At 41.9% G+C, this 25062-nt stretch overlaps 1 protein-coding gene across 2 annotated transcripts in view; it reads left to right on the plus strand.

Moving 5' to 3' along the window:
• FTO (FTO alpha-ketoglutarate dependent dioxygenase) overlaps nucleotides 1-25062 on the plus strand; it is a 364377-nt gene that overhangs the window by 196943 nt on the left and 142372 nt on the right. The window contains exons 8-9 of one of the 2 annotated variants that reach the window (XM_036834211.1): nucleotides 9113-9237; nucleotides 12062-12109. In XM_036834211.1, the coding sequence (XP_036690106.1) occupies nucleotides 9113-9237; nucleotides 12062-12071 (135 nt within the window). In that variant the 3' untranslated portion in view covers nucleotides 12072-12109. Of the gene's footprint in view, nucleotides 1-9112; nucleotides 9238-12061; nucleotides 12110-25062 lie in introns of those variants that run through there. The other variant, XM_036834210.1, reaches the window with a different exon arrangement.

Here is a 25062-nt window from a genome sequence, read left to right on the forward strand (position 1 = left end):
TAATTTGTGTGTGCAGAGGGGAAATACAACCCTAACATGAGGCAGCTATGTATATAAAGAGTGTTAGGAACGGCGTTTTTCCCACCATGACAGTAGGACTTTTTTTGGTGGTGGTGAGCGTAGGGAGATGCTGGGAAGGTGGGAAAGGCATGCACTTCTGGCATCCTGGTGTTTATATGGCTTTTGAAATTGGGATAACAGCAGCAGATTTTTTTTTTTTAAAGTGAACTAAGCAGAGGGATCACCAGCCATATTTGTAGACTGCCTCCGGTTTCCATGTATTTTCTTGGACAAAGTTCTCTGATTTGTAAGAAGGATGGATTAAGATTAAGTCTAGGTTTTGGAGTTGAAGGCCTATCGGAAGCTATTACTCCAGATCAGAAAGGAACCAAAAAAATTAAAGACTTACATACCATTATTAGTAATGAGTAAATACCGTAATGCTCCTTTTAAATCTCAGAGTGATTCCTGTCTGAAAACCTTATATGCTACAAATTCTGCATAATGCATGTATGTTCATATGTGTTTTCCTTATGATACCCTACAATCAGGACATATTGAAAGTTACTGATCGTAAAAATATAGCCAACAAGAATTAGGTGAATTGCTCAGTTTTAACTGAATGAATTCCGAATTGGGGGACTTTTTCCAAGAAAGATGTGAACTTACACCTAAAATTTAAGCCTTCTTAGAGCCTTATGTTGGCTTTCCTTTTCTCTTTCTTGATCAGTCTCTGTCTCTCTCTCTCTCTCTTTCTCTTTCTCTCTTTCTGGTTCTGGAATTTTTACTTAATCTTTTATGCATAGAGTTTTGAGCCAGGAGAAGCTAAAGACACTGTGGAATTCTTGGAGGTCCTTAGAAGGTGGGTTGCCAGAATCCAGAGTAGTTTTCTCTACTGAAATGGACAGAGTGAGACTTCTTCTTTTGGCTTATCAGGAGGGTATGCATGGATTAAATGTTATCGTAGCGTCATAGTAAAACTATCTATTTCTAGATACATCCATCCAAATGAATATTGCCCTTCTAAGTAGTCACCTAGGGATTGCAAATACTTAATTTTTCTTGATGCTTTTGTTTAAAAATAGGTTTTGTAACTTTCTTCTTAGATTTATCTTCAGGAATAGTTTGAATGATACCAAAGCTTGTTTCACATATTGTTTTTTTTTATCTTGAATAGTACTCTGTGACTGGATTGTTCATCTTATTCACCAGACATGTCATTTGGCTTTATTTGTTCAACAAGTATCTATCAGGAGTCCACTTTCAGGACCTGGCACCAAACTTGGTACCTTGGAGGATATTAAGAAGAAATGGGTATGGACCCTATCTGTTCCCATAGAGCTCACACTCTGGAGGAGGCAAGCTCTAGTGAATAATTAACTGCAATGGAATGTGACGTGATTTGTGAGATGCTCAGGGGTGACACATAAGAAGGGGTGACCCACTCTACTTAATGTGGTGGAAGGTCGTGGTTCCTGCAAGACTTCACAGAGGAGGTGTTATTTGAGATGTTTCTTGAAGAATTAGTAGTTACTGGTAAGTTATACAACCAGGTACAGGAAATACTGTAGTCTAGAATAGTCATGTATTTTCAGGGAACTGCAATTAGTTTTATATGGAATAGAAGATAGGAGGAGCTAAGATTTGAGAAGTAAGCAGGGCCTATATTAAGATGAGTTCTTTTATTTTTATTTTTTGGGTTTTTTTTCAGATTAAGGAATCTACGCTTTAAAAAAAGTACTTTTTTGTATCTCTCAGATGCAATAACTGAAGACTACATGAACAGAGCTGCTCTGGCTTAGGTGGGGTTTTGGAGGCTGAAACTCCTTGTCTCCTTTGACACTGAGATACTCCTCTTGTAGGAGGTAAATTCATGAAAGGGGTGAGGTTGACCCAGAGACTCTAGTTTGGGCGCCATTTCATGGTCCAGATGAGAGATGGCCTGGACTAAGCCTATGGCAGTGGGGAAGAAATAAGTCTAAGTCATATTGAACAGACAGGAATAATAGGTGTTGATGTTTAGGTATAGGGAGGGCAGAGAAAGGAAGAGGAGGAGACTGGGGTGATTCCTAGATGTCTAGTTTGGATGACTGCATTGATAGTGGTGTCATTCGCCATTCTAGGGAAGTAAAGGGAGAAGGAGCAGGTTGATGGAGAGCAAAAATTGCAGTTCAGACGTGGATGAGTTGAGGTTGAGGTGGCATGTTGGAGGTGTATGTTGAAGGAGAGCTAGCCGATGGTTGGCTCTATGGGGCTGGAACTCAGCAGAGAGGTCTGCTTGTAGGTAGAAGTCTGCATGAAGTCGTTGGCCTACAGGGACCCGTTAAGCCATTGGAGGGGGAGGTCACCCACAGAGAGCGCAGGCAGCAGAGAGGAGAGGAGAACCAAGGGCAGAGCCCTGGGCTGACTGCAGTTGAGGGTTTCAGAACGAGGAACCCCCCCCATAGGACACTAAGAAGGACAGGACAGGTGTTGGGTAGTGGCCTCAGAGAGAGACAGGTCTACTAATGGAGTGGGGTCCAGTGAAATCAGGACTGATTCTAAAAATAAAACCCAACCTCCAGGGATCAAGATTTTCTCCCACTAGGGATACGCAAAGGAGGATGCCTCTGGCTTCTGGTAGAGAGGCTGTTCAGTGGTTGCCTGATTTCCTTGAAATTTTTTATTTCAAGTCGTAGACACTTTAAGGAATCCTCTTGCTAAAATAGCAGAGCTTAGCACAAGGTTGATGAGTGCCTTTAAGATGAAACTAAACAATCATAATCACAGTGGCACAGGACTGGGCAACTAGTCCTCACGGGAACCCGTAGGGAGGCTCTGTGGTCATCTCCATTCTGCAGTTGTGGGAGAGGCCACAGCTAGGAAGTGGCAGCTGGGATTTGAACAGCCAGCTCTCTTTAGAATATTCTTAGTCTTTTCCTGATAGGCCAGCATTTCCATAGATTTTGGTTGAAACAGAATCACTAATGAAAGGAAATTTAAGCTCCAGAGCATGATCCCTAAACCTATGGTTTACTTTCCCTATGTTTTGGGGGGAGGAAAGGGAGAATGTGTTTCGGTAATAGCATACTGTTGAAAAATTGGTGCTTGTTTGAAGACAGTTCTGTGTTTCTACTGATGGTGAAATGGGCTATTAACATTTCCTGTGTAAAGCCAACCCTTGAGGAGCCAACACTATTATAAGGATAAAAATACCACTAGTAATTTTTATAAAAAGAATGCCCTTTGACACTCTGAAATTTCTGTTTGTGCAAGGACTTCTTTTCACTCTAAATGTTATGAAATATTTTATTTTAGGGTCTGAGTGCTCAATCTAAGTTCACCCATCCTTTTCCAATACCTAAAAAAAATTTTTTGGAACAGAATTTGTAATCCAGATATGTTTTTCTATATTTTTACTAACTACTTATCTTTTAGACATATTTATATGTAAATTGTTCTCTGCAGTCTTTCTTGTCCTAAAAATGTGATGAGAATGAATTTTAAAAATTAAAGTTTATAAAATTTACATACAATAAAATCGACTTTTTTGGATATACAGTTCTATGAGTTTTAACATATGTATAAACTCCTATAACCACCACTACCATCAGGATACAGACTAGTTCCCTCATTCCAAAAATTCCCTCACTGATTTGCTCCCTCTTCCTATAATTTGCCTTTTCCAGAATGTCAAATAAGTGGAAACATGCGGTGTTTTATCTTTGGAGACTAGCCTCTTTCACTCAGCATACTGACTTCGAGATTCATCCAAGTGGTTGCATATATCAATTGCTCGTCCCTTTTATTTGCTGAGGAGTATTCCACTGTATGGATGTATCACAGTGTGTTTATCCATTTACCCTTGGAAGGACATTTAGGTTATTTCCAGTTTTTGGCAATTACGAATAAGGCTGCTATCAACATCTTTATGCATGTTTCTGTGTGAACATAAGTTTTTATTTCTTTAGGTAAAGCCCTAGAAATTGGATTGCTGGTGATATATTAAGTGTGTGTGTGTGTGTGTGTGTGTGTGTGTGTGTAACTTTATAAGAAACTGCCAAACTCTTTACCAGAATGACACTCTTTTGCATTCCCACCAGCAATGTATAAACTCTTAATAACCTGAATACTCTTTTAAACACTCTTGGCTTGAGGTTGGCAAATTGTGTTTCACAGTTCCTTAGGCTTTTGAAGAGATATCCCACGACAAAGGGAGGACCTCCAGGTCCTCCATACCTTCAAAGTTTCAAAGAGAACTGCTCCAGTTTGTTTTATATATTGAATTTCCTATAAGAATACATTTAGGGAGAAAAGAGGTTAATCTGTGAAGTACTGGAAAACCATTGAGGTAGGGCAGTGCATCCGGAGCATGGGATGTGGACCATGGTGTTACCCGGGGTGCTGCTAGGTGGCGCTCCAGAACTCTGCACGTGGTGAGGACAACTCGGAGAAGGTGATTCCCTTTTCAGCTCCTTTTCAATTCCTGTAATTGTGGCAAGGAGGTCTTCTTTTAGACTGATATGTCTCTAACATTCTCCTGTACTTGTTCATGTCTTCTTTTACAAAGAGGAAGCTGGGTTTAGTCTCAGATCCTTCAGCAAGCAACAGTATCCATCTAGAATGAAATAAACGTATAACTTTGATATTAAATATTATATACTTTATGTACAAATATGGCAAGAATTATGAGACTGAGCTAGAATGACTAAAGTTTGGGAAACTCAGAACTAGGGGAGCTAGTTACTTAAATAGACCAGGAAGTGAGTCCTTTTGTGAAGTGAAGAGAGCTCCTTGGTAGAGCACATAACTGTCTCTTAGTTTATATATTTTATGAGTTTTAAGCCTATATGATAGTAATTTCCTAAAAGAAGACAGTCTTCCGTTGCTCTTTGTTTTTGCAATACTTGTTTTTCAAGTTCCTGCTTTTATTACCGATTTGACAAATATTTATTAAAAGTCATTAGGGGAGCAGTGGGGATACAGTGGTAACTAAACAGACACGGTCCCCTGCCCTCATGAAACTCACTTTCTTCAGTCCTTCCTCCTTCCCCTCTTAGAGGCTCTTCAGGATCCTTGGAAAACAGGGCTTCTGGATAAAATTTAAATTATGTGAAAGGCAGAGAAGAGATAAATGACTTTTTTAAAAGGTTATTTTAATACAGTCAAATGGAGAAGTAATTTTATTTTCATCATGTCTTTGGAGCCATCTAGATGTATATTTTGTTTTCTGTTTGAAGCATTTTTAGGTAAAATAATATGTACCTGCAGACATAGTGATAAACTACATGACTTTCTGAGGTTCCTTCCGACTTTAAATACGTGAGGTGGGGTGTCACAGACAAGGAGCAATGCTGTTGATGCCAGGACCTCTCCGAAATTAGACATCTTTTACATTAGAGGTCGCAAATTGGCAGCTGCCTGAGTTCTGTTTAGCCATTGTTGTTTCCTGTTTGGCCCACATGGTATTTAAAAAAATTTGGGGGGGAAGGAGGGGCGATATAGGGATGGGGGAGCGGGAGGTACAAACTGCTGGGTACAAGATAGGCTCAAGGGTGTATTGTAGAACATGGGGAATATAGCCAATATTTTGTAATAAATGTAAATGGAAAGTAACCTTTAAAAATTGTATAAAATGCAAATCAGTACTACAATGAGGTATCACCTCATACCAGTCAGAATGGTCAGTATCAAAAAGTCTACAAATAATAAATGCTGGAGAGGGTGTGGAGAAAAAAGAATCCTCCTACACTGTTGGTGGGAATGTAAATTGGTGCAGCCACTATGGAGAACAGTATGGAGGTTCCTTAAAAAACTAAAAATAGAGCTGCCATATGATCCAGTGCATATATCTGGAGAAAAGCATAATTTGAAAAGATATATGCACCCCACTGTTCATGGCAGCACTATTTTCAATAGCCAAGACATGGAAGCAACCTAAGTGTCCATCGAGAGATAAGTGGATAAAGAAGATGTGGTGTATATATACAATGGAATACAGCCAAAGAATGAAATAATGCCATTTGCAGCAACATGGATGGACCTAGAGATTATCATACTAAGTGAAGTAAGCCAGACAGAGAAAGACAGATATCGTACAATATCGCTTATATGTGGAATCTAAAAAAAGAAGAAAATGATACAAATGAACTTTTTTACAAAACAGAAATAGACTCACAGACATCGAAAACAAACTTATGGTTACCAAAGGGGAAAGGGGGTGAGGAGGGATGAATGAGGAGTTTGGGATTAAAATATACATACTACTATATATGAAACAGGTAACCAACAAGGACCTACTGTATAGCACAGGGAACTATACTCAGTATCTTGTAATAACCTGTAATGGAAGCGAATATAAAAAAAGAATATATATATTTATATATATATATGTATATATGTATAATTGAATCACTTTGCTATATACCTGAAACTAATACAACATTGTAAATCAATTATATTTCAATAAAAATTTTAAAAATAAAAATAAACCAAATTTGTATAAAAACTAAAAATTTAAAAAATTAGTTTCCAACATTTTAAAATTACAAGTTTTCACATTTAAAACAAAAACAGATTTCTTGTTTCTTTTGAAAATTCGTGAATCTGGCACTGCCAAAACAGCTTTTCTGAATGGCACAGTTGGCTGGGACTGAGTAGTGACTGTCTTTTTAGATAGAGCATATGCTCTCTTCAGGAACCTTGCTTCACTCATTCATGTTACCTTTCTGGACCCAATGGCTATTTGAATTTGCAACCCTGCTTTAGATATTGGGAGCCTGGGCTTCATGCCATAGAATCGCCTAGAGAAACCCAGCATTCCTCCCTGTGCTGGGGGGCTGAAAGTGTTGCCCTGGGAGCTCATAGAGTATCCAGTTGGTTATATCGCCGGTATAGTAGCCGTAATTCTGGGTCCAGGAGGAAGAGATCAGGGTCCTTTTTCCTGGCTAATTCTTGTCAGGTTATCGTGGATCCTTCCTTTGCAGTGAAGATACTACTTCCTGTGTTACCTGTTTGTATCAGTTAGGGTGCTTGATTGTAAGCAACAGAAACAGATTCTGGTGAATTTGAACAAAATGGAACTTTATTGAAAGGATATTGGATAGCTCAAGGTATCAAAAGAAAGAATGATCTGGACTCAGAAAGTTCAGGAAACCAGGAATAATTTGAGGACCATGGGTGGTAGAAACTAAGGAAATAGATAAATTGCCTCCACATTTGTTTCCCCTTTCTTTGTCATTCTTAAGTGTCTAAAGTCCTGGAAAAGAGAATCAGGTTGGCCTGACCCACATCCTTGTTGGGGGAGAGCAGGACACTTTGGTTGACAGTGATTACTGTCACTTCTAAGATTACATAAAAGACTTCCCCACAAGGAGATCTGGGTGCTCTTCTAGGAAAGCGGGACTGGGTATGGATGAAAGGCAACCAAAACAGCAAATGTTCACCACACCTCTTCTCAAGGTTGTCATGAAGATATTAAATATACACTGTAAAATGTTATAGAGGACTAAGTAAGTAGTATTTCAAGATCCATGAGAATCAAATTTTGAGTGTGCTTTTCAAGTAAATGAAGGTATTGAAATCAGTTAAATAAGAAATACACTGAGTAATTAGAACAGAGGAAGTGGCAATTTTATTCCTTTTGGCAACTGCTTTGGTTATAACATCTCCAAAGAAGCCCCGCTACCTTTACATGAAAAACAACATTTATAAATCTTAAAGGTTTCTACTCCAGTTATGTGAAGATAAATACATGTGATGAAAAGTTCTGTGATTAAAACTTGAAAGGCATTTGCTCACTCAAATGTCAAGTACCAGTAGAATACTTTCCATTGTTTTCTTTTTTTTTTTAAACCCAGATTTATAGAATTGCCATTACATAATGCTATCTTTTTTTTTTTAATTTTTATTTTATTTTATTTATTCATTTTTGTCTGTGTTGGGTCTTCGTTTCTGTGCGAGGGCTTTCTCTAGTTGCGGCAAGCGGGGGCCACTCTTCATCGCGGTGCGCGGGCCTTACACTATCGCGGCCTCTCTTGTTGCGGAGCACAGGCTCCAGACGCGCAGGCTCAGTAATTGTGGCTCACGGGCCCAGTTGCTCTGTGGCATGTGGGATCTTCCCAGACCAGGGCTCGAACCCGTGTCCCCTGCATTAGCAGGCAGATTCTCAACCACTGCGCCACCAGGGAAGTCCTCCATTGTTTTCTTAATTGTTTTTCTAGTGTCACAGACATTTGCATGTTTAAAATACACATAAAAAGAGCCTACAGAGATGAGCTGTAGATAAAGTTGAAATGACAGTTTCAAATTTGAGTTTTGATGTAATTAATGCTACTTGTTAGAGTAAGCAGGGTGTCACGTGCTTGTGCTTTGACTGCTTGAGTGTTTTTGTACTCACCCGTGAGCCTAAGTTTTTTTTAAGGACCACAACAATAACCAAAGAATAAATGATTCTTCCTCAAATCATAAGTCTACTCTGTATAAGAATCCCTGTACCTACTATTCAAAATATGTAGTGGATTTTCAAAGCTGGAAAGATATTCATGGAGATACACTGTTCTCTGATTCTTGTGCTCTTAGTGTTTCTTTCTTTGCAAGCTCTTGATTTGCAACAAGCATGTAAAATGAGTGAACCCCCTCCTCAAAAAAAAAATTCCTGGCATGGATGGAAATAGAAGTTAATGATTCAAATAAGAAAGACAGTGCATAAGCCTCAGCTGGGTGGCAGGAACGAGAGAGAGGGAAAGTCAGGGACTGCTCTTTTTTAAAAGGCCAAACAAACAACTCATGGTAAACTGTACGTGAAAATTATTTCTAATAATAGCTCGTGGTAGGCAGTTCCCAGGATAAAAAAGTCGTTGGTGCACTGAGAAAATTAGAACGAGAATGCACAGTATCTTGATGTGTTACTTAAGGCAATGGAGCTTTAGAGTTTACCTTATGTGCCATGTACATTGATTAAATACAAAATATATGCTGGCCATTTTTGACCATCATTTATTGTATTGATTTGTTAGCAGGGGAACTGTAATAAAAAAACCATTGATTTACTGTCCTTATTTGCTTATGGGCTTTTTTTTTATTATTAATTTTTTTACTTTCTCTTTCTCTTTTGGGGGATCATTTCTTCTAGACAAATGCTGTGCTTCGGGAAGTTAGAAGAGAGGGGACCCCTGTGGAACAAAGGAATGAGATCTTGACGGCCATCCTCGCCACACTCACCGCTCGCCAGAACCTGAGGAGGGAATGGCACGCCAGGTTTGTTTTATTACGAAATGGGATTTGTTGTCCCTGGAAAACAAGAGCTTTCTTTGGCTAAGCCCTTCCTGGCGGCTGGTCTCATCCCTCTCATTGGAGGGGCCATGAAAAAGAAGCAAGTTACAGATGCTTTCAGCCAAAGTTAGCTTTCCTACACATGGTACCTACATTAATTGTAATGATCCATGATGTCATCTGTATGCATGTATGATTTATCCCCGAGTATAACATTTAGCAGAAACGTTTGCATCTTGAGAGTACTGTAATTTAAGTACCTGATGTTGAAGAACCCTTTTAATCAACCATCTAAAAGACGAGCATTGCTGTTTAGTTAGAGCAGATGTCTGGGAAATCCACACGGTACTCTTACATCACTCGGGAGGCAGATCGCTTGAACTTAGTCTATTCAACAACCCCATTTTCAGAACTGACCAAATAGAAATGACTTTGGCTTCAGCCTAGTTTCTTTGCACATGGACTTAGCTGTGGTTAGAAAGCTGTTACGGGTAGCAAGTTTCTACAGACCATCAGTTTTTACAGAATTGGTGCTTGCATACTAAATGCCACGTTATCCTGCTCTTCTTCGCACAACGGTTGGTTGGTTGGTAGAAGCCTGGAACCAGTTCCCTCAAATGTTAGAGTTATCCTTCAGATGCATAATGTGTATTGTTGAATTACCATCTGTCTCTAAGCAAGAGGTAGAGGAATCAGGAAAATTATGCTGGATTTTGTGTCAGAGTCTTATTCGATGCTTAAAAATTCTGTGTGCCTGGGAGTCAAGAACATTTATTGATAGCCATAATATTCTCCAAATGAGTTCATGCCACAGAATTACAATAATTGATGGCTTTACTAGTAACAATTCTCATAAAAATAGATTTGCCTGAACAAGGCTGAAGTGGAGCATTTTCCAAGGAAGGAGACAGCTAAGAGTACGGACTGTCCGTTCTGATTGGGTGTCAGAAAGCTGCTTTTTCACATATGTGTATTGTCTCTGAATTTAGACTTGCATTGAAACCATAATTTTAAAATTCCCAGTGACATTCTCCCCTTGCCCCCTTTTTTGTAGTGTGGTCGGGGTAAATGACAGTTTCAACTACAGTCATGAAATGACTCTCAATCGAAGTTTCAGTAATTAATTTTAACATTTTCTTTGTATTACAGTTTAAGTACGTATATTCACTGAAGTATGGATATTTTATTAAATAGGGGAATATCCATGAGGGGACATCTAAGAGGCTTCTCTCTCTCCTTGACCTTTTATATCTTTTCCCCTGGTGATTTTTTTTTTTTTTTTTTTTTGACTGCGCTGTGGGGTTTGTGGGATCTTAGTTCCCTGACTAGGGAGTGAACCCGGGCCCTCGGCAGTGAAAGCGTGGAGTTGTAACCACTGGACCGCCAGGGAATTTCCCTGGTGATTCTTACTAAATAGGAAAGGGATAAAGAGAGAGGTGGCAGGGGGAGAGAGAGAAGGAAGGAAGGAAGGGAAGAAAGAAAGAGAGAGAGAGAGACCCCTGTAAACTCTCTCCCATCCCCCCAACCCCTCCAAAGACAGCACAGCTAGAGGAAATGTTGAGAATGGATGTCTTCAGTTGAGTGCATTTGGTTTGTTAACAATAATTTCCTAATACACCAACTCATCAGACAGCGTGGCCAAAATGGCCTGTTTAAAAGGAGTCTGGTTTCAGCATTTCTGGCCCTTAACTGCTAACAATTTAATCAGGAGCTGGTGCCAGAGCTGAAGTTGATGTAGTCTAGCATCTGAAACAAAACTTCTCGAGTCCTTTGTGGTAGGGGAGGAGACAAGAAAGGGCTTAGCAGCTGACACTCTGCAGACCTCCTTAAAACTAAACACCTGAAAGAAGATTTCAAGCGGGTGGTGTCTTGAGAGCTCAGAAGGAAGTGTCCTCAGAGTATTAAATAACCATAATCCTTCCCCCTACCCCTTCGCCAGCGCCATTTGATGTTTCCCATCCCGGTGACCTATCTAAAAGACTCATCCATATGATCTGTATAAACAGACAGTTACCATACACCTTTCTTTTCCTCATCAAAGCTTCCTCTGGCCGTCTGGAATCGGGCATCGCCTCGAGTAGCCATCAGGCGTGTGGTGGTGAAAGTTATAAAACATCCACTGCAGCGCTGACCGAGCTGCCAGTGTTTCAGACGCTGGCCTATTGTGTACCTTGGAATTACACGAGGAAAAATGTGCTTTGAGAGATAATAATTAGCGCTCGCCAAAGGCCAAGCAGTGGGTTACGGTATTTTACTTTCATCAAAGCTATCAGGGGATCCTTTAGATTTAGATAATAGAAATTTTTTCCCTCTGAAAGTTAAATGCAGATGACTCTAATTACCTGATATTGCACGTTAGAGAACGCATTAGGAAGAGTACAACTTCGAGAAATTTAGGTCACCTGAGACTCCGCAGCTGGCAGTAGCTTTAGTATAAGTCTGTTGTAGTAAAGGTTCCCCCCACTTCAGTAGGTTCGTTTATGTTAATGATATTAGGGAGACTATATTAAGTGCAACTTGTAACTTGGTTTTAAAATATTTGTCTCTCTCTCCCCGGCCAGGAGCCGAGCCATTGTTTGGGACTCACTGAAGTCTCTTAAACTGAAAGCATATGTTCCCTGTAATTTAGCTTTTGGAGGAAAGTGTCAATTCTGCGTGACTCGGGGTAACTGAGTTTGTCACAGTGTCACACAACCCTGGGATTCTAGAGGGACATCTGAGTGCTGTGGGTTTCCTTCCCCAAGCCCAGTAATCCCATAAACAACCCTCTCCAAATAGGCTTATTAGGGCTGTCTATTCACTTCCCCAGAGTTGAATGATCCAAAGCACTTCGGGAGAAGCCGTGTGAATGCAGGGTAAGTGTTAACAGAAGTGGTACAGAATTTCTGAAGATTTGGCTTTGTTTATACAGTCCACTCTGCCTGATGGACAGCTTGTTATAGCTTTTAAAGAACTGGGCAAGCCCTCTGATCTGACCCCTTCTTGACCTCTGCAGCCCAAAGGTCAGTCTGCAGCTAATAAACTCGGAGGTTCTTAGGGTCTACTGTAGGAAAAGGCAGAAAAAGAGCAGCTGCAAGGGCTGAGTGTCTCAGGATAGGCTGCTTTAGGGTCACTCTCTGATAATGAAAATGATTACCAAATTATATGGAAGTTTAACCGCAGTAGTGAGTGAGAGGAGGGTGGAGCCCAATGTATTAGGTTTGATAAATGAACTGTGAAGAGGCCCATCTGGCCCTCAACATCTTTTCTCCCCCTCTTTCCCTACCAAGGGGAAACATTTTAAAATAACAGCAGTACATATAGACTCAATGACCCATGCAAGGAGCTGGAATGGATTAAGATTTAATGGTGACAGTGGAAGAAATTATCATTTGAAAAGTGCACTAAAGAAAAGGTACAGTTCAATGTCCAGGCCTGAGTTGTTTTTCTAAATAAGAAATAATAAAAATCAGTGCCTTTGTTTATTTTGCACATGTCACAATGAGAAGCAAATTATTTTTCTCCTGCTTGCATGCCTAGTCTAGAGAATGTAACTAAGTCAAACACTAGCAAAAACGCTTTACAAAAAAATTGTGATCTGTTTCAGCATCTGGCCACTGAAGGTTATACATTCTTTTTTCTTTTTTCTTTTTGATACTTAATATACATGTGACTCTTGCACACTGTTTTACTACCACACTTGGCAGTTTTTCTGTAAAAATAAGAAAGCACCTAATGTTAATTGAGTAGATAGTCTGTTCCTTTCTTTATTCCTTTTTCAAAGAAACATCATAGCGATGCTCATTAGTGCCAACAATGGGTCGGTCACAAGCTATATGTTCCCTTACTTGTTAATGGATAAGAATAATCTATTTAAAGCTCTCTCCCAGCTTCCTGTGGGCATTGAGGGTCCTGGTTTCTGACCAGTGACATTGGCATTCACAAATCTCCGTGCTCTTCTTCGAGGGCACATGCCATGCCTCTACTTTCTGAAAGAGAACAATTTTATTCCATGAGCATTTTCGTATACTTTGTATGCCTACTATATACAAAATACTGTGTGAGGTGCTGTGTATGAGATAAACTCTTAAATTGTGCTCAGCGGCCAATTTAAGAATTTATCTGGGGATGAGAATTTAGCAAGTTCCTAGAAAGAAGCTGTGAAAAGCAGTGGAAAAGAAAGTGGTGGAGCCCTCATGACCACAGCAGAGTGGCATGTTGCTTTTGCCCTCCCAGGAAAGTATTTAACTGTAGATGTCTCTGAAGTCTAGCATTGCCGTACTGTTGAAAATCCCTTATGTTGAACTCTATTGTCTACATGATACAAGCCTCACCCAGACAATACTTACGTTTAAAATAGAAATAAAAACCTTCTAAACATTACCCAAAGTTAGCATTTTTTTCATCTTAGGTTTTGACTCAACTGTGTATGTCCATGGGGATTTACAGTGAGCAGAAAGCTGGGTGAAGGATAACTCGGGGAGCTGAGGAACGCTTCTAGAACGAACGAACTGCACCTTTTAACTTTAAAGCACTCTCCTTTAAATTTTTGCTCAGTAAGGTGCAAATACAAAAAATAAGACGAAAGCCAGGCCATTCGGGGGTTTTTGAGAAGCCAAATTGAGATGTAATTCATATAACATAAAATTAATCATTTGAAAGTATACAGTTAAGTGGGTTTTTTTTTTTTTTTTTTTAGTATATTCACAAGATTGAATAGCCATCAGCATTATTCAGTTTCAGAGCATTTCCATTACCCCGAAATGAAACCCTGGACCTGTGAACAGCCACTCTCAAGTTCCCCTTCTCCCCACAGTCCCCATCAACCACTTTCTGTCTAATCTGTTGTACCTTCTGTCTCTATAGATTTGCCTGTTCTGAATATTTTCTATAGATGGAATCATATAATTTGTGACCTTTCGTATCTGGCTTTTTTTATTTAGCGTAATGATTTCAAGGTTGATCCACATAGTAGCATGTATCAGTTCTTCATTCCTTTTTATTGCCAAAAAAATATTCCATTGTATGGATAGAACACATTTTCGTTGATCCAGTCATCAGTTGATGGACATTTGGGTTGTTTCCACTTTTTGGCTCTTACGAATAATGCTGCTGTGTACATTTATGTACAGGTTTTTGAGTGGCATGTTTTCACTTCCTTTGAGTGTAAACCTAGGCCTGGAATGGTTGGGTCACATAACAACTCTATGTTTAACTTCTTGAGGAACTGCCAGACTCTTATCCCCAACTGCTGCACCATTTGACATTCCCACCAGTAGTACACAAACGTTTCGATTGTTCCACAGTCTTGCCAACATTTGTTCTTTTACCTTTTTTAGATTATAAACATCCTAATGTTATCTCATTGTGGTTTTGATTTGCATTTCCCTGATGACTAACGATGTTGAGCGTCTTTTCATGTGCTTGTTTAACACCATTAGTTTTTTATTAGGAGATTTTAAAACATGACAGACTTAAGGACTTATTCCTTAAGTGGTAAAGAAGTCACGAGCCTATTAGGGGTATTTGGCTAATAAGATGGATGGAGCTCCAAACGAAGCTGGCATGAGTGTGCAACTGTGCCCATCTCCCCATTTCCATGGCTAGGTCTGGCCCTTTATTTATTTGCAGGTGGCCCACGCGCATATTTTGTTTGTTTGTTTCTGTAGACCCCCCACTTCTCCCTTCTACCACTCTCTTTCATTTCTTTCATTGTAGAATCTCTGAGCATTGCACACTGGATAGGAATGTAGCCTAATTAAGTGGAAACTCTCCACCTAAGTTCTTAACTTCTAGGCCCAAACAGGGCTTACTATATTCCCGTAGTAGACAACTTCATTTGGGTCCAAGGAGCTTAAAATGGTACTGAGAAAAGTTTTTTAAACATGTTTATGGCAGTTTCTTAGCAAAGCTTTTAGAACTACTTCCTTCTAAGAGTTAAAAGTAATTCTCTAGACCTAGACGTCTTTATAGACATGTCTTCCCCATATTGGGCTTCGGCTTCTCAAAAAAAACTGCCAAGTTAGCATCTTTTCTAGACAAGTAAAACAACCAAACATCTTCCTATTGACCATCTCGCTCTCCTCCACAGCCCCAGCCATCACCCTTTACCTCCAGGATGGATCCACTTTAGACACCTTTGTTAGGGCTCCAAAATCTAGTTGTCATAACCCAGACCTTGTAATGAATAGGATTTACTTTTCTAAGCGAATCACCTTCAGAACCTTGATCTGGGTGCAACAAGTCTAACGGTTTGTGTAAATGACTCTGTGGATTGACTCTGGTTCTAAGGCCAGCACATTACGGTTTTCTCCATGGTTATCTGGTCTCTCCTTTTGTCTCCTGGCAGGATTGAGTTCTATTCAAAACTGACAGGTTGGCCCAGTCCAGTTGCACAATTATAAACTATATTTACTGAGTGCTTGTTATGTACAAGTTAACTGTGTTCGATGCTGCGTGAAGTGGCAAGATGAGTATGAAACAGCCTCAACTCTGAAATAATTTATAGTTTAATGTAGGGGAGGGCAAGGGGAGAATAATAAGAACACAATGGCTAGCATGCAGATTTTCATTCTTTTTTTTAAAATTAATTAATTAATTAATTTACTTTTGGCTGCGTTGGGTCTTTGTTGCTGCACGCGGGCTTTCTCTAGTTGCGGAGACCGGGGGCTACTCTTCGTTGTGGTGCGCGGGCTTCTCATTGCGGTGGCTTCTCTTGTGGAGCACGGGCTCTAGGGCACGCAGGCTTCAGTAGCTGTGGCACACGGGCTCAGTAGTTGTGGCTTGCAGGCTCTAGAGCGCAGGCTCAGTAGTTGTGGCGCACGGGCTTAGTTGCTCCACGGCATGTGGGATCTTCCCGGACCAGGGCTCGAACCTGTGTCCCCCACATTGGCAGGCGGATTCTTAACCACTGCGCCACCAGGGAAGTCCCCAGATTTTCATTCTTTTTTGTGTGTGGCACTGTAGGAAACTGAAGGATGACTTAGCAATGGAGTCTCGTCCAAGGAACTTAACAGTTTGATAGACGCTTATGAGAAGGAGTAACCCAACATGTATTATATGTGTACTTGATCCTGTGTTTACATGTTTGTCTCTCCTACCAGAATGTAAGCTCCTTGAGACTGGGTATCTGGCTGTGCACCAACTATAAAACCTGCACCCCGGATCATTGTAACTTTAAGCTGTCTCCTCCGTTAGAACGGTGCCTGTGTGAGCCACATCCTTGCTGCCTGATCGTCTCACATCCCCTGTGTCTAGAACAGTGCCTGGCACTCAGATTGATTCAGTGGCTGACTGAATAAAAAAAGCTTTCTCCTCAACCCCCTCCTGTATTTATAAGTATATATGTGTTTCTTCTTTTTTTTTTTTTTTTTTAATTTAATTTATTTATTTATTTATGGCCGTGTTGGGTCTTCGTTTCTGTGCGAGGGCTTTCTCTAGTTGCGGCAAGTGGGGGCCACTCTTCATCGCGGTGCGCGGGCCTCTCACTATCGCGGCCTCTCTTGTTGCGGAGCACAGGCTCCAGACGCGCAGGCTCAGTAGCTGTGGCTCACGGGCCTAGTTGCTCCGTGGCATGTGGGATCTTCCCAGACCAGGGCTCGAACCCGCGTCCCCCGCATCGGCAGGCAGACTCCCAACCACTGCGCCACCAGGGAAGCCCTGTGTTTCTTCTTAATTTGAAGAGGAATGAACGTTTGAGACACTGCCAGCGGTGGAAAACTTGAAACTGGATGTAAGGAGAGCTCTCTGATAGGCACTTCTCTGGTATTTAGCTCCCAACACAGCACCTCTGACCCTTGCTTCCAGCGTGAGGAAGGAAGGGCGCCATGGGCACAGGCTGACTTGGGTACTTGAGGAAGAGCCCAGGGGTGAACAGCATGGAACTGAGCTGGGTCCAGGACAAAAAGACATGGTTTCCTCCCTGAGCCAGCCATTCCTGAGTCCCTGCCCTTCCTGGAAGTGAAATAGAATGAATGAAGAAAGGAAGAACAGGGGGAGGGAGCAAGGCCTCCCTAGGGGCATTTCTCTGAATAAAGGAATAGGTTTCAGGCCAGGAGGGACAAAGCTGAGGCTAAATATGGCTTCGAGTCCATATTTCAAAGGACAGCTGCTCCCTGCTGGTTATCTGCTGACATCCTGATATGGCTTTGATGGTATCAGTACAGTGATGAGCTCAGTCTTGGCGACTAGGCATTGGGGCCAGAATTTGTTTTCCATCCTAGAAGTTGTGGTCACAAAAAGTGGAACCACCAGCCTTGAGGATGGGCTATGGGATGATGAGACTGATGTAATTATCTTCTGAGACAACACGTGGTGAGTCATCTGACCATGTCACCTGCTGTCATTCATGCTACAGAGAGTGGCTGCTGCTTCTGGCCAGGTTATTTGGGGACCAAAAGCTGTGGCATTTCCAGTTCAGTAGCTGTCTCCTGTAATGAGCTAAATTTGTGTGCAGCATTGTGGGTGGGAGTGAGGAGTAAACGAAGAAGATCCCAGGGAGCAGCGGGGAGGCTCTGGCCGGCTAGTTGCCATACATGTCTTTCTTTTTTAATGCATCTGCCCCATCTCCTTTAATAATTGCAGTTTCTGCTTTCTGCTGCCCTTAGCAGAAGAATGTCCTTTGTGTCTCTGAACCAGATGACTCCATAAAATCCAATAACTCCATAAAACCTCCTCATAAATGTGTAGGAATTGAAACATTGTATAAATTTAGAGCAAGGATTAAATGAGTCTAGAGATAGGGTTACCTTTTTTCCAAGATACAGCGACTTATCTTAAGGAGGCAAGTGTTGTTAATGTTATTACCATTGTTACTGTCATTATTTGAACAGTTTTACGGGGGACAAAAGCCAATTGACTTCTGCACATCTTATTTATAAAATCAACACCTAGGCTTCGGTATAAGCCCTGCTTCTGGCAGCTTTCTATGACTGGCTGCTGGCTGTTTCTTAGATGCAGTGCTTCTTCAGCTTTTTGAGAAAACGTGGATTCATTCATTTATTTATTCAACAAATACCTATTAAGTGCCAGCTATTTACCAAGCACTGTTCGGGGAGTTAGAAACACAGCAATGAACAAAACTGATGAGAATTCTTCTCTCATGGAGCTTCTATTCTAGTGGAATGACAAAAAGTGTTTTCCTAAGTGGAACTCTGAACACTTCTTTTTAAAAAAATGCGCGCAGTTGCCACGTCCTGCCTATTCAAACACTCAGAAGAACCAAAATGTAGTTATTCGGTGGAGATAGAGATAAAATTTTCTCTTCTGATGTTCCTCCTAAGGTGATCACTTGTTTTAAAACTTGTAGCTATGGGCTTCCCTGGTGGCGCAGTGGTTGAGAATCTGCCTGCTAATGCAGGGGACACGGGTTCGAGCCCTGGTCTGGGAAGATCCCACATGCCGCGGAGCAACTGGGCCCGTGAGCCACAACTACTGAGCCTGCGCGTCTGGAGCCTGTGCCCCGCAACGGGAGGGGCCGCGATAGTGAAAGGCCCGCGCACCGCGATGAAGAGTGGCCCCCGCTTGCCTCAACTAGAGAAAGCCCTCGCATGAACCGAAGACCCAACACAGCCAAAAATAAAACAAAAATAAATAAATAAAAAGTAGCTATAAAAAAGAAAAGTGCTTTTAAAAAAAAAACAAAAAACAAAAAAAAACCAAAAAACTTGCAGCTTTAGTTCTAGTGGGTCAGATTTGTGAGATATGAAGGGAATATCTGTGTTCTGAGGTTCACCATCCTTGGGAGTCCACAGCATTAATTTCTCCTTAGATAGTCCACACCTTGGTTCCCAGTGACTTTAAAACAAAAGATGTGTCACCTTAAAGATCTTCACTTTAAGGAAGCCTTAAATTCAGGCCACATTATATTCACAAATATCTCTTAAGAGCGAACGGGAGAAGGTGTACGTATCTCATCGGTGTTGGCGGAGGGGGGGATTCCAAGTGACAATGCACTCCAGCACTTGATAGATGGTGGTCATGGTCACTGTGAGTGTGCTGTCAGTCATGCACTGATTCTGCAAATATTTGTCGCGTGCCTACCTGGTACCAGGCACTATTGTAGGCCCTGAGGTTATAGAGCTGAGTAACACTTCACTAGGTGAAAAAACAGCATAGTCTTAATAATGCAATGCAAGAGATTAAGTCAGGATTTTGGGGGAAACCCTTGTCCCAGGGATGAAAGTGGCCAGTTCTCCAGAAGTGTTCTTCTGCGACTCATCATATGCCTGGCCTTCGTGAGGAGCCCTGCTCCGTTGTGAGACTGTGACGGCTGCAAGTGCGTAAGAGCTGCCCGTCTCCAAGTGCGAGTGAGAAATAGGGGAGAAATCTGTATGTGATTATGGGTCATAGGATAAATTCTGGGCTGTCTTCTCTCCAGAGAGTTCTCCATGTTAAATGGGGGAAAAAAATGCATAGAGGTATAGAGGTTGGGAGCATAGATGCTGAGTCAGATGGCTTGGGTTTGAATCTTGGATCCACTTCTGTGACTCCAGGCAAGTTACAGTGAACTCGACAAGTTACTTAAGCCCTCTGAACCTCAATTTTTCTCATTTGTAACTTGCCTGAGGGGATAATAATAGAACCTATTCTTTAGGGCCGATTAAGGGATTCCATGGAAAACACCTAGAGCAAGCACCTGTCGCATACTAGGTGCTCAATAAAAATTACCCCTCTTCTTCAGATCACAACAAACAAGTGAAGAACAGTCCGAACCAGACTCACCCAAATTGGCCTCTCCTTTGAGAGAGTGCCCCCATGTAAAATCCAAGCCTCCTGGTATGGGCTTGATATTGCTGAGTTGGTGAAGGAAGGAGCATTAGACAGAGCTCATCCTGTGTCAGGCCCTGTCCTAAGTAAGGACTGTCACATTGAATTGACAGACAGAGGTCTGAATACCAGTTTGAATCCCGTCTCCAGCTGGCTCTAGACTCTGGGCATGTCACAGACACTGGATGTCAGCAACTTCATCTGCACAAGAAGTGGCTTGATCCAGGTGACCTCGAAGGTGTCTTCCAGCTCTGACAAGGTGTGACCCTCTAAGTTAGATCCCAGGGAGTCACTAAAGGTGGGGTAAGTGTCACTCCGGCTGGCTTCACCTTTCTACCTCCACCGTCCTCAAAATCTGCAGTTGTCCTAATTTTAGCAATACTAGCGGCTAACATTTAGTGAGAACTCACCAAGTGCCGGACAGAGTCGTAAATGCTTGAGGAAGTGAGAAAAGGGAGGCAGAGAGATGCAGAGTCATTGCCCAAGGCAGCACAGCTAGTAGGTAGTGGAGATGGAATTTAAGCCAAAACAGCCCAGCTCAGACCTCTGCTGTGTGGCCACAGCCGGAGCAGTAACAAGGCTTTCCTCTCTGTCAGCCACTCACGTGTTCTCGCAGTGCTCGACCTGGGTCTCGCAGTGTAAGGGTTAGAAACTTCCCAGGATCCTTCCCAGCGTGGAGATAGGCAGGCGTGTATCTGTAAATGTTTATTTCCTCTGGTACCTAAACACATTTCACACTTCTTAGTTGTGGAGGCATCTCTCTCTCTCTCTCTGAGGAAGTAGTTTCCAGCTCATACTTTATAAATCTCCCTACCATAAATCTTGTAAAGGAAAGTTACTACCTTTATAGCTATGTCATCTCTTTTATACTGGTTACAATCTTTTAGGAGGTGGAAGAGTAGGGGCCCAGATGAGAACATCAAAGTTTAGCCTCCAAGAATCTGTAAATCCTCTAAGTGGAGGAATTTCGGAGCCGGGTTATAGTCAAGGCTGATTTGAGTAGATTCCCTTAGGCTGAACAGGTAGGATTTATCTTCTCTATAATGGGTTAATCACCGCTGTACAGTATGTTTATATCTGGGAAACAATTTACTGCACGTGAAGAGCAGTAATTTTATTTTATCTCAGGGGTGTCCCTAATGTATTTTACAACTTTCCTCTGTCAGGTATATTCCGGGTTCTAGATAAAAGTTTAACTCTGGCTTTCAGTTGAGGAAGTGAGGGCAGGGTGGGGCGCGGAGGGGGTGAGGAATAGCTCTGTCGGCCTGTAGGGGACACTGTTGCATCATTTATCAGAATGATTTTCACCATCTTGTCCCAGGACAAAACAAAACAAAACAGACAAATCAAACGACAAAAATAGATCAGTCACCTTAACATTGCTTATTGAAATTACTTGAGTGATTCTGGTGTGTTTAGAATATTAAGTGTTTTGGTGGTATAGCTCAGGCAGCTTACTATCCATGCAGGAAAGGGATAGTTTAGTGTTTCTTTCCGAGAGGGGAGTGATTGACACGCCTTTTCTTACTAGCTTTCTGTCCATCCTCTTCTCTGGACAGGGTGCTACTTTGTAGTTTAATAAACTTGAGGTTTAGTGGACCATCTTGATTTTTTTACAAAGATAATGCCCACGTTAAATTGAAATGCTTCAATTCTATTGTGTTCTGAACGAATATCATAAGCCTTGGGAGGGCATTTTGGAAGTTCTGATTCCCTTCTTTTTATCCAGATCTTTATCTTCACTGAATAAGATGTGGTTTACTGAGAAAATGAAGTCATGTCTACGAGACAGGCTTGTGGAGGGCCCGGTCTGAACTCTGAGAAGCACCTTCCCAGATTCTCGGCCCGCTCTGGGTTTGGCCTGCCTCTCTTTCCAGCCTGCCGACAGCCTCTGCATCCGTGTCCAGGTGCCTCGTGGCCTTGCCAGAAAAATCTCCACCCCTCCGTGGCCAGCTCTGGCCTCTTCCCTCCCAGAACAGGAGACCTGGAAGGCGATTGTAATTAACCCCTGGAAAGCATCGGTTTTGCTAAGGCAGCGTGTGCCGTAATGATACTGTTAGCTCGCCCCCTTTCCAGTTTCACCATCAATTATGCCATGTGTTTCATCCAGTTGGTGCTACCCTCCCAGTGTTAATTATAACCTACAAGACTGTTACAGTTAATTTTATGGCAAGCATATTGTCTTTTCAAGGCTCTGGAGCAGCTCATAAATTATCTTGAAGGTAAAATGTAACTTGGGGAACCAGTTATGAAAATTCCATCCATCTCGCTTAGGAGCTGCAGCTGCTACTGTCAGCTGCCTCGCTGCCGCATTGTGAAGGAATTACGGTGGGTCAAGTTTAAGAGGGGAGGCCCAGGCTGTCACTGAGGAGGAAGGCTGTCCTGGCCCTGTCAGACAAGTACCTTCTGCCAATCCCTGGTGGTTCCACTTTGCAGGCTGGAAGAGGCAGGCAGCACAGGTGAACGGTCCCCAAGCTGTCTGTATTCATTACTTTACAGAAACTTGTTGTAGGCAGGCAGGTCCGGAGACCTCGCCTCTTCTCTGTTGTCTTGATGTTAGGCATCATCTGCAAAGTGTGAGAGAGATAACTCTATAACTAACTCTGGGCTTGGTTCCGGAGAGCCCGGGAGGAGAGAGGCGGGAGGCACCAGGGGCCGTGCCTCCCAGCAACCTCACGCTGGCCACTCTGGGTGATGCCCGTCTGGCCAAAGCCCTTGGCTTCAACAGGCATTTTCTTTGTGGTTATTATTTTGTATCCAATCTGATCAAGTGAGATTTCGCTGTGAACAAATGTCCTCCTAAAATTGCCTACTAAATAAATTAGCAGGTTCTCTTATTGGGATAATAAACACCCTCCTTTTCTGTTTCCTCACACTAAGTAGAAGCTTTACATTTCAGCCCTTGGGGCTTTGGCATTATTATTTTTAATGACTTGAACACAAGCCTTTCATTTAGCTTGTTTGTATAGTTACTGTAAATGATCTTTCTGCTGTTGGGTCTTCATTTGAAATTCTGCATGTTATGCGCCCTTTAAACGCTTTGAGGGGGGCCTCTGAGAATTGGGAGCCGTATTAAGCACAGCATCTTCCAGCCAGCACTGAAAACAGACCGTGGCAGAAAAGTCAGAGAGGGTGTATTAAGAAAGTACGCGTGCATGTGGAAATCTCAGGGTGAGCGTGAGCGAAGCAAACACGAAGAGTGCCGTCTCGGTGCAGGGTGACAACTCTGCATGGTAGGTAAAGTAGGCCTTCCCTAAGCTGTTGATTTCTCCCTGTGTATTTTGGAGCATGTTCTGTGTGTTCACACAGGTACTTGCCTTTGTACCAAGGGCCCCGAAGACCATTATACCTGGGCTGCATGACTAAGAGAATGAGGCCTGGTTTTTGTTTTGGTTTTTGTCTTTCTTTTTTTTTTTAGGTACTGTGATTCTTTTTCTTTTTTTTTTTTTTAAGTAGAAGTATAGTTGATTTGCAGTGTTATTTTCAGGTGTCCAGCAGAGTGATTCAGTTTATATATATATATATATATTCTTTTTCAAATTCTTTTCCATTATAGGTATCACAAGATACTGAGTATAGTTACCTGTGCTATACAGTAGGTACTTGCTGTTTACCTTTTTATATGTAGTAGTTTGTACCTGTTAATCCTAAGCTCCTAATTTATCCCTCCCCTGCCCTTTCCCCTTTGGTAACCGTAAGTTTTCTGTCTGTGAGTCGATTTCCATTTTGTAAATAAGTTCATTTGTATCATTTATTTTAGATTCCACATCTAAGTGATGTCATATGGTATCTGTCTTTCTCTGTCTGACTTCACTCAGTATGATAATCTCTAGGTCCATCCATGTTGCTACAAATGGTGTTATTTCACTCTTTTTTTATGGCTGAGTAGTATTCCATTACACACACACACACACACACACACACACACACACACACCCCACATCTTCTTTTTCCATTCATCTGTTGATGGACACTTAGGTTGCTTTCATGCCTTGGCTATTGTGAATAGTGCTGTTGTGAACATTGGGGCACGTGTATTTTTTTGAATTAGAGTTGTCGTCTTTTCTGGAGAGACCTGGTTTTGAGGAGTTAGGAGGGCACATGAAATGGTGAAATCATGCCCGAAGAGCCACTGGGCTTTCTCAAGGAAGTGTTCTTCTGTTCTTCGTTCTCAAAATGATAAAACAACTTAATACTTGGGTACTTGTGAGTTTTCTAGTGAATTCAGACAAGAGGTTGCAGACTCAAGTGTCTACAGGGCCCGGCAGATAATCTAGACAAATGGAGGCAGAGAGGTGGGATTGAAGTGAATGGGGAAGTTCACACCCTATCTGAAGTGGGCAGCAAGGAGGCTGGACCCGTGTTACTAGGTCTCCTACATTAGCAAGAGAAGGGGAACATTCAGATCATGTGTGTTGGCTTATGAAGTCTCCTAATGATTTGAATGTTAGCAATAATTCAGAGATTTGTACCTGTTGTTCAGGCTGATCATTACATGTCTGCAGGCTGGATGGTGTGGTGGCTAAGATTCTGATATAGAATGCAAGTCCTGCCTGCTCTGAGTGAAAAATACCCGCAACCTTCTCATACTTCTGGAGAAGAGAGGCAGTGACGCTGGCCGGGAGACCAGGATGCGATCTGGGTACTGCCTCTGCGATCTTGTAACATTGTTCTGCTCTATGTCGGTCCTTGCTTGGAGGAAATGTTTGCACGTACTTTTTGCCTTTAACTTGGCAGTCTTTCATCTTTCCTTTTACAGAGGAAGCATATGAGAGTTTTCGAAAGTGAATGAGGGGTATACGGTGCTCATTGTCACCATAAAAAAGGCGTCTGCAAAAATGTTGGCCGTTTGGAATCCAATGAAGAGTTTGGTTCTCAGGAAGGAAGGGCAGGGACTCCATTGCTGGTGATCACCATTTCTCCTATTACACGCTCGAGTGTATGCCTTATCCCCAGCTCCACCATGGGGGAACCCAGCTGTTCCTTCATGGCACAAAGATGTCATGTGGTCAGAATAATCTTTCAGTTTCATTGCTCAGACTGATGGCCACATGGAGGTATGGT

This window comes from Balaenoptera musculus, chromosome 19, assembly GCF_009873245.2.
Source record: "Balaenoptera musculus isolate JJ_BM4_2016_0621 chromosome 19, mBalMus1.pri.v3, whole genome shotgun sequence".
Classification (NCBI taxonomy): Eukaryota; Metazoa; Chordata; class Mammalia; order Artiodactyla; family Balaenopteridae; genus Balaenoptera; species Balaenoptera musculus.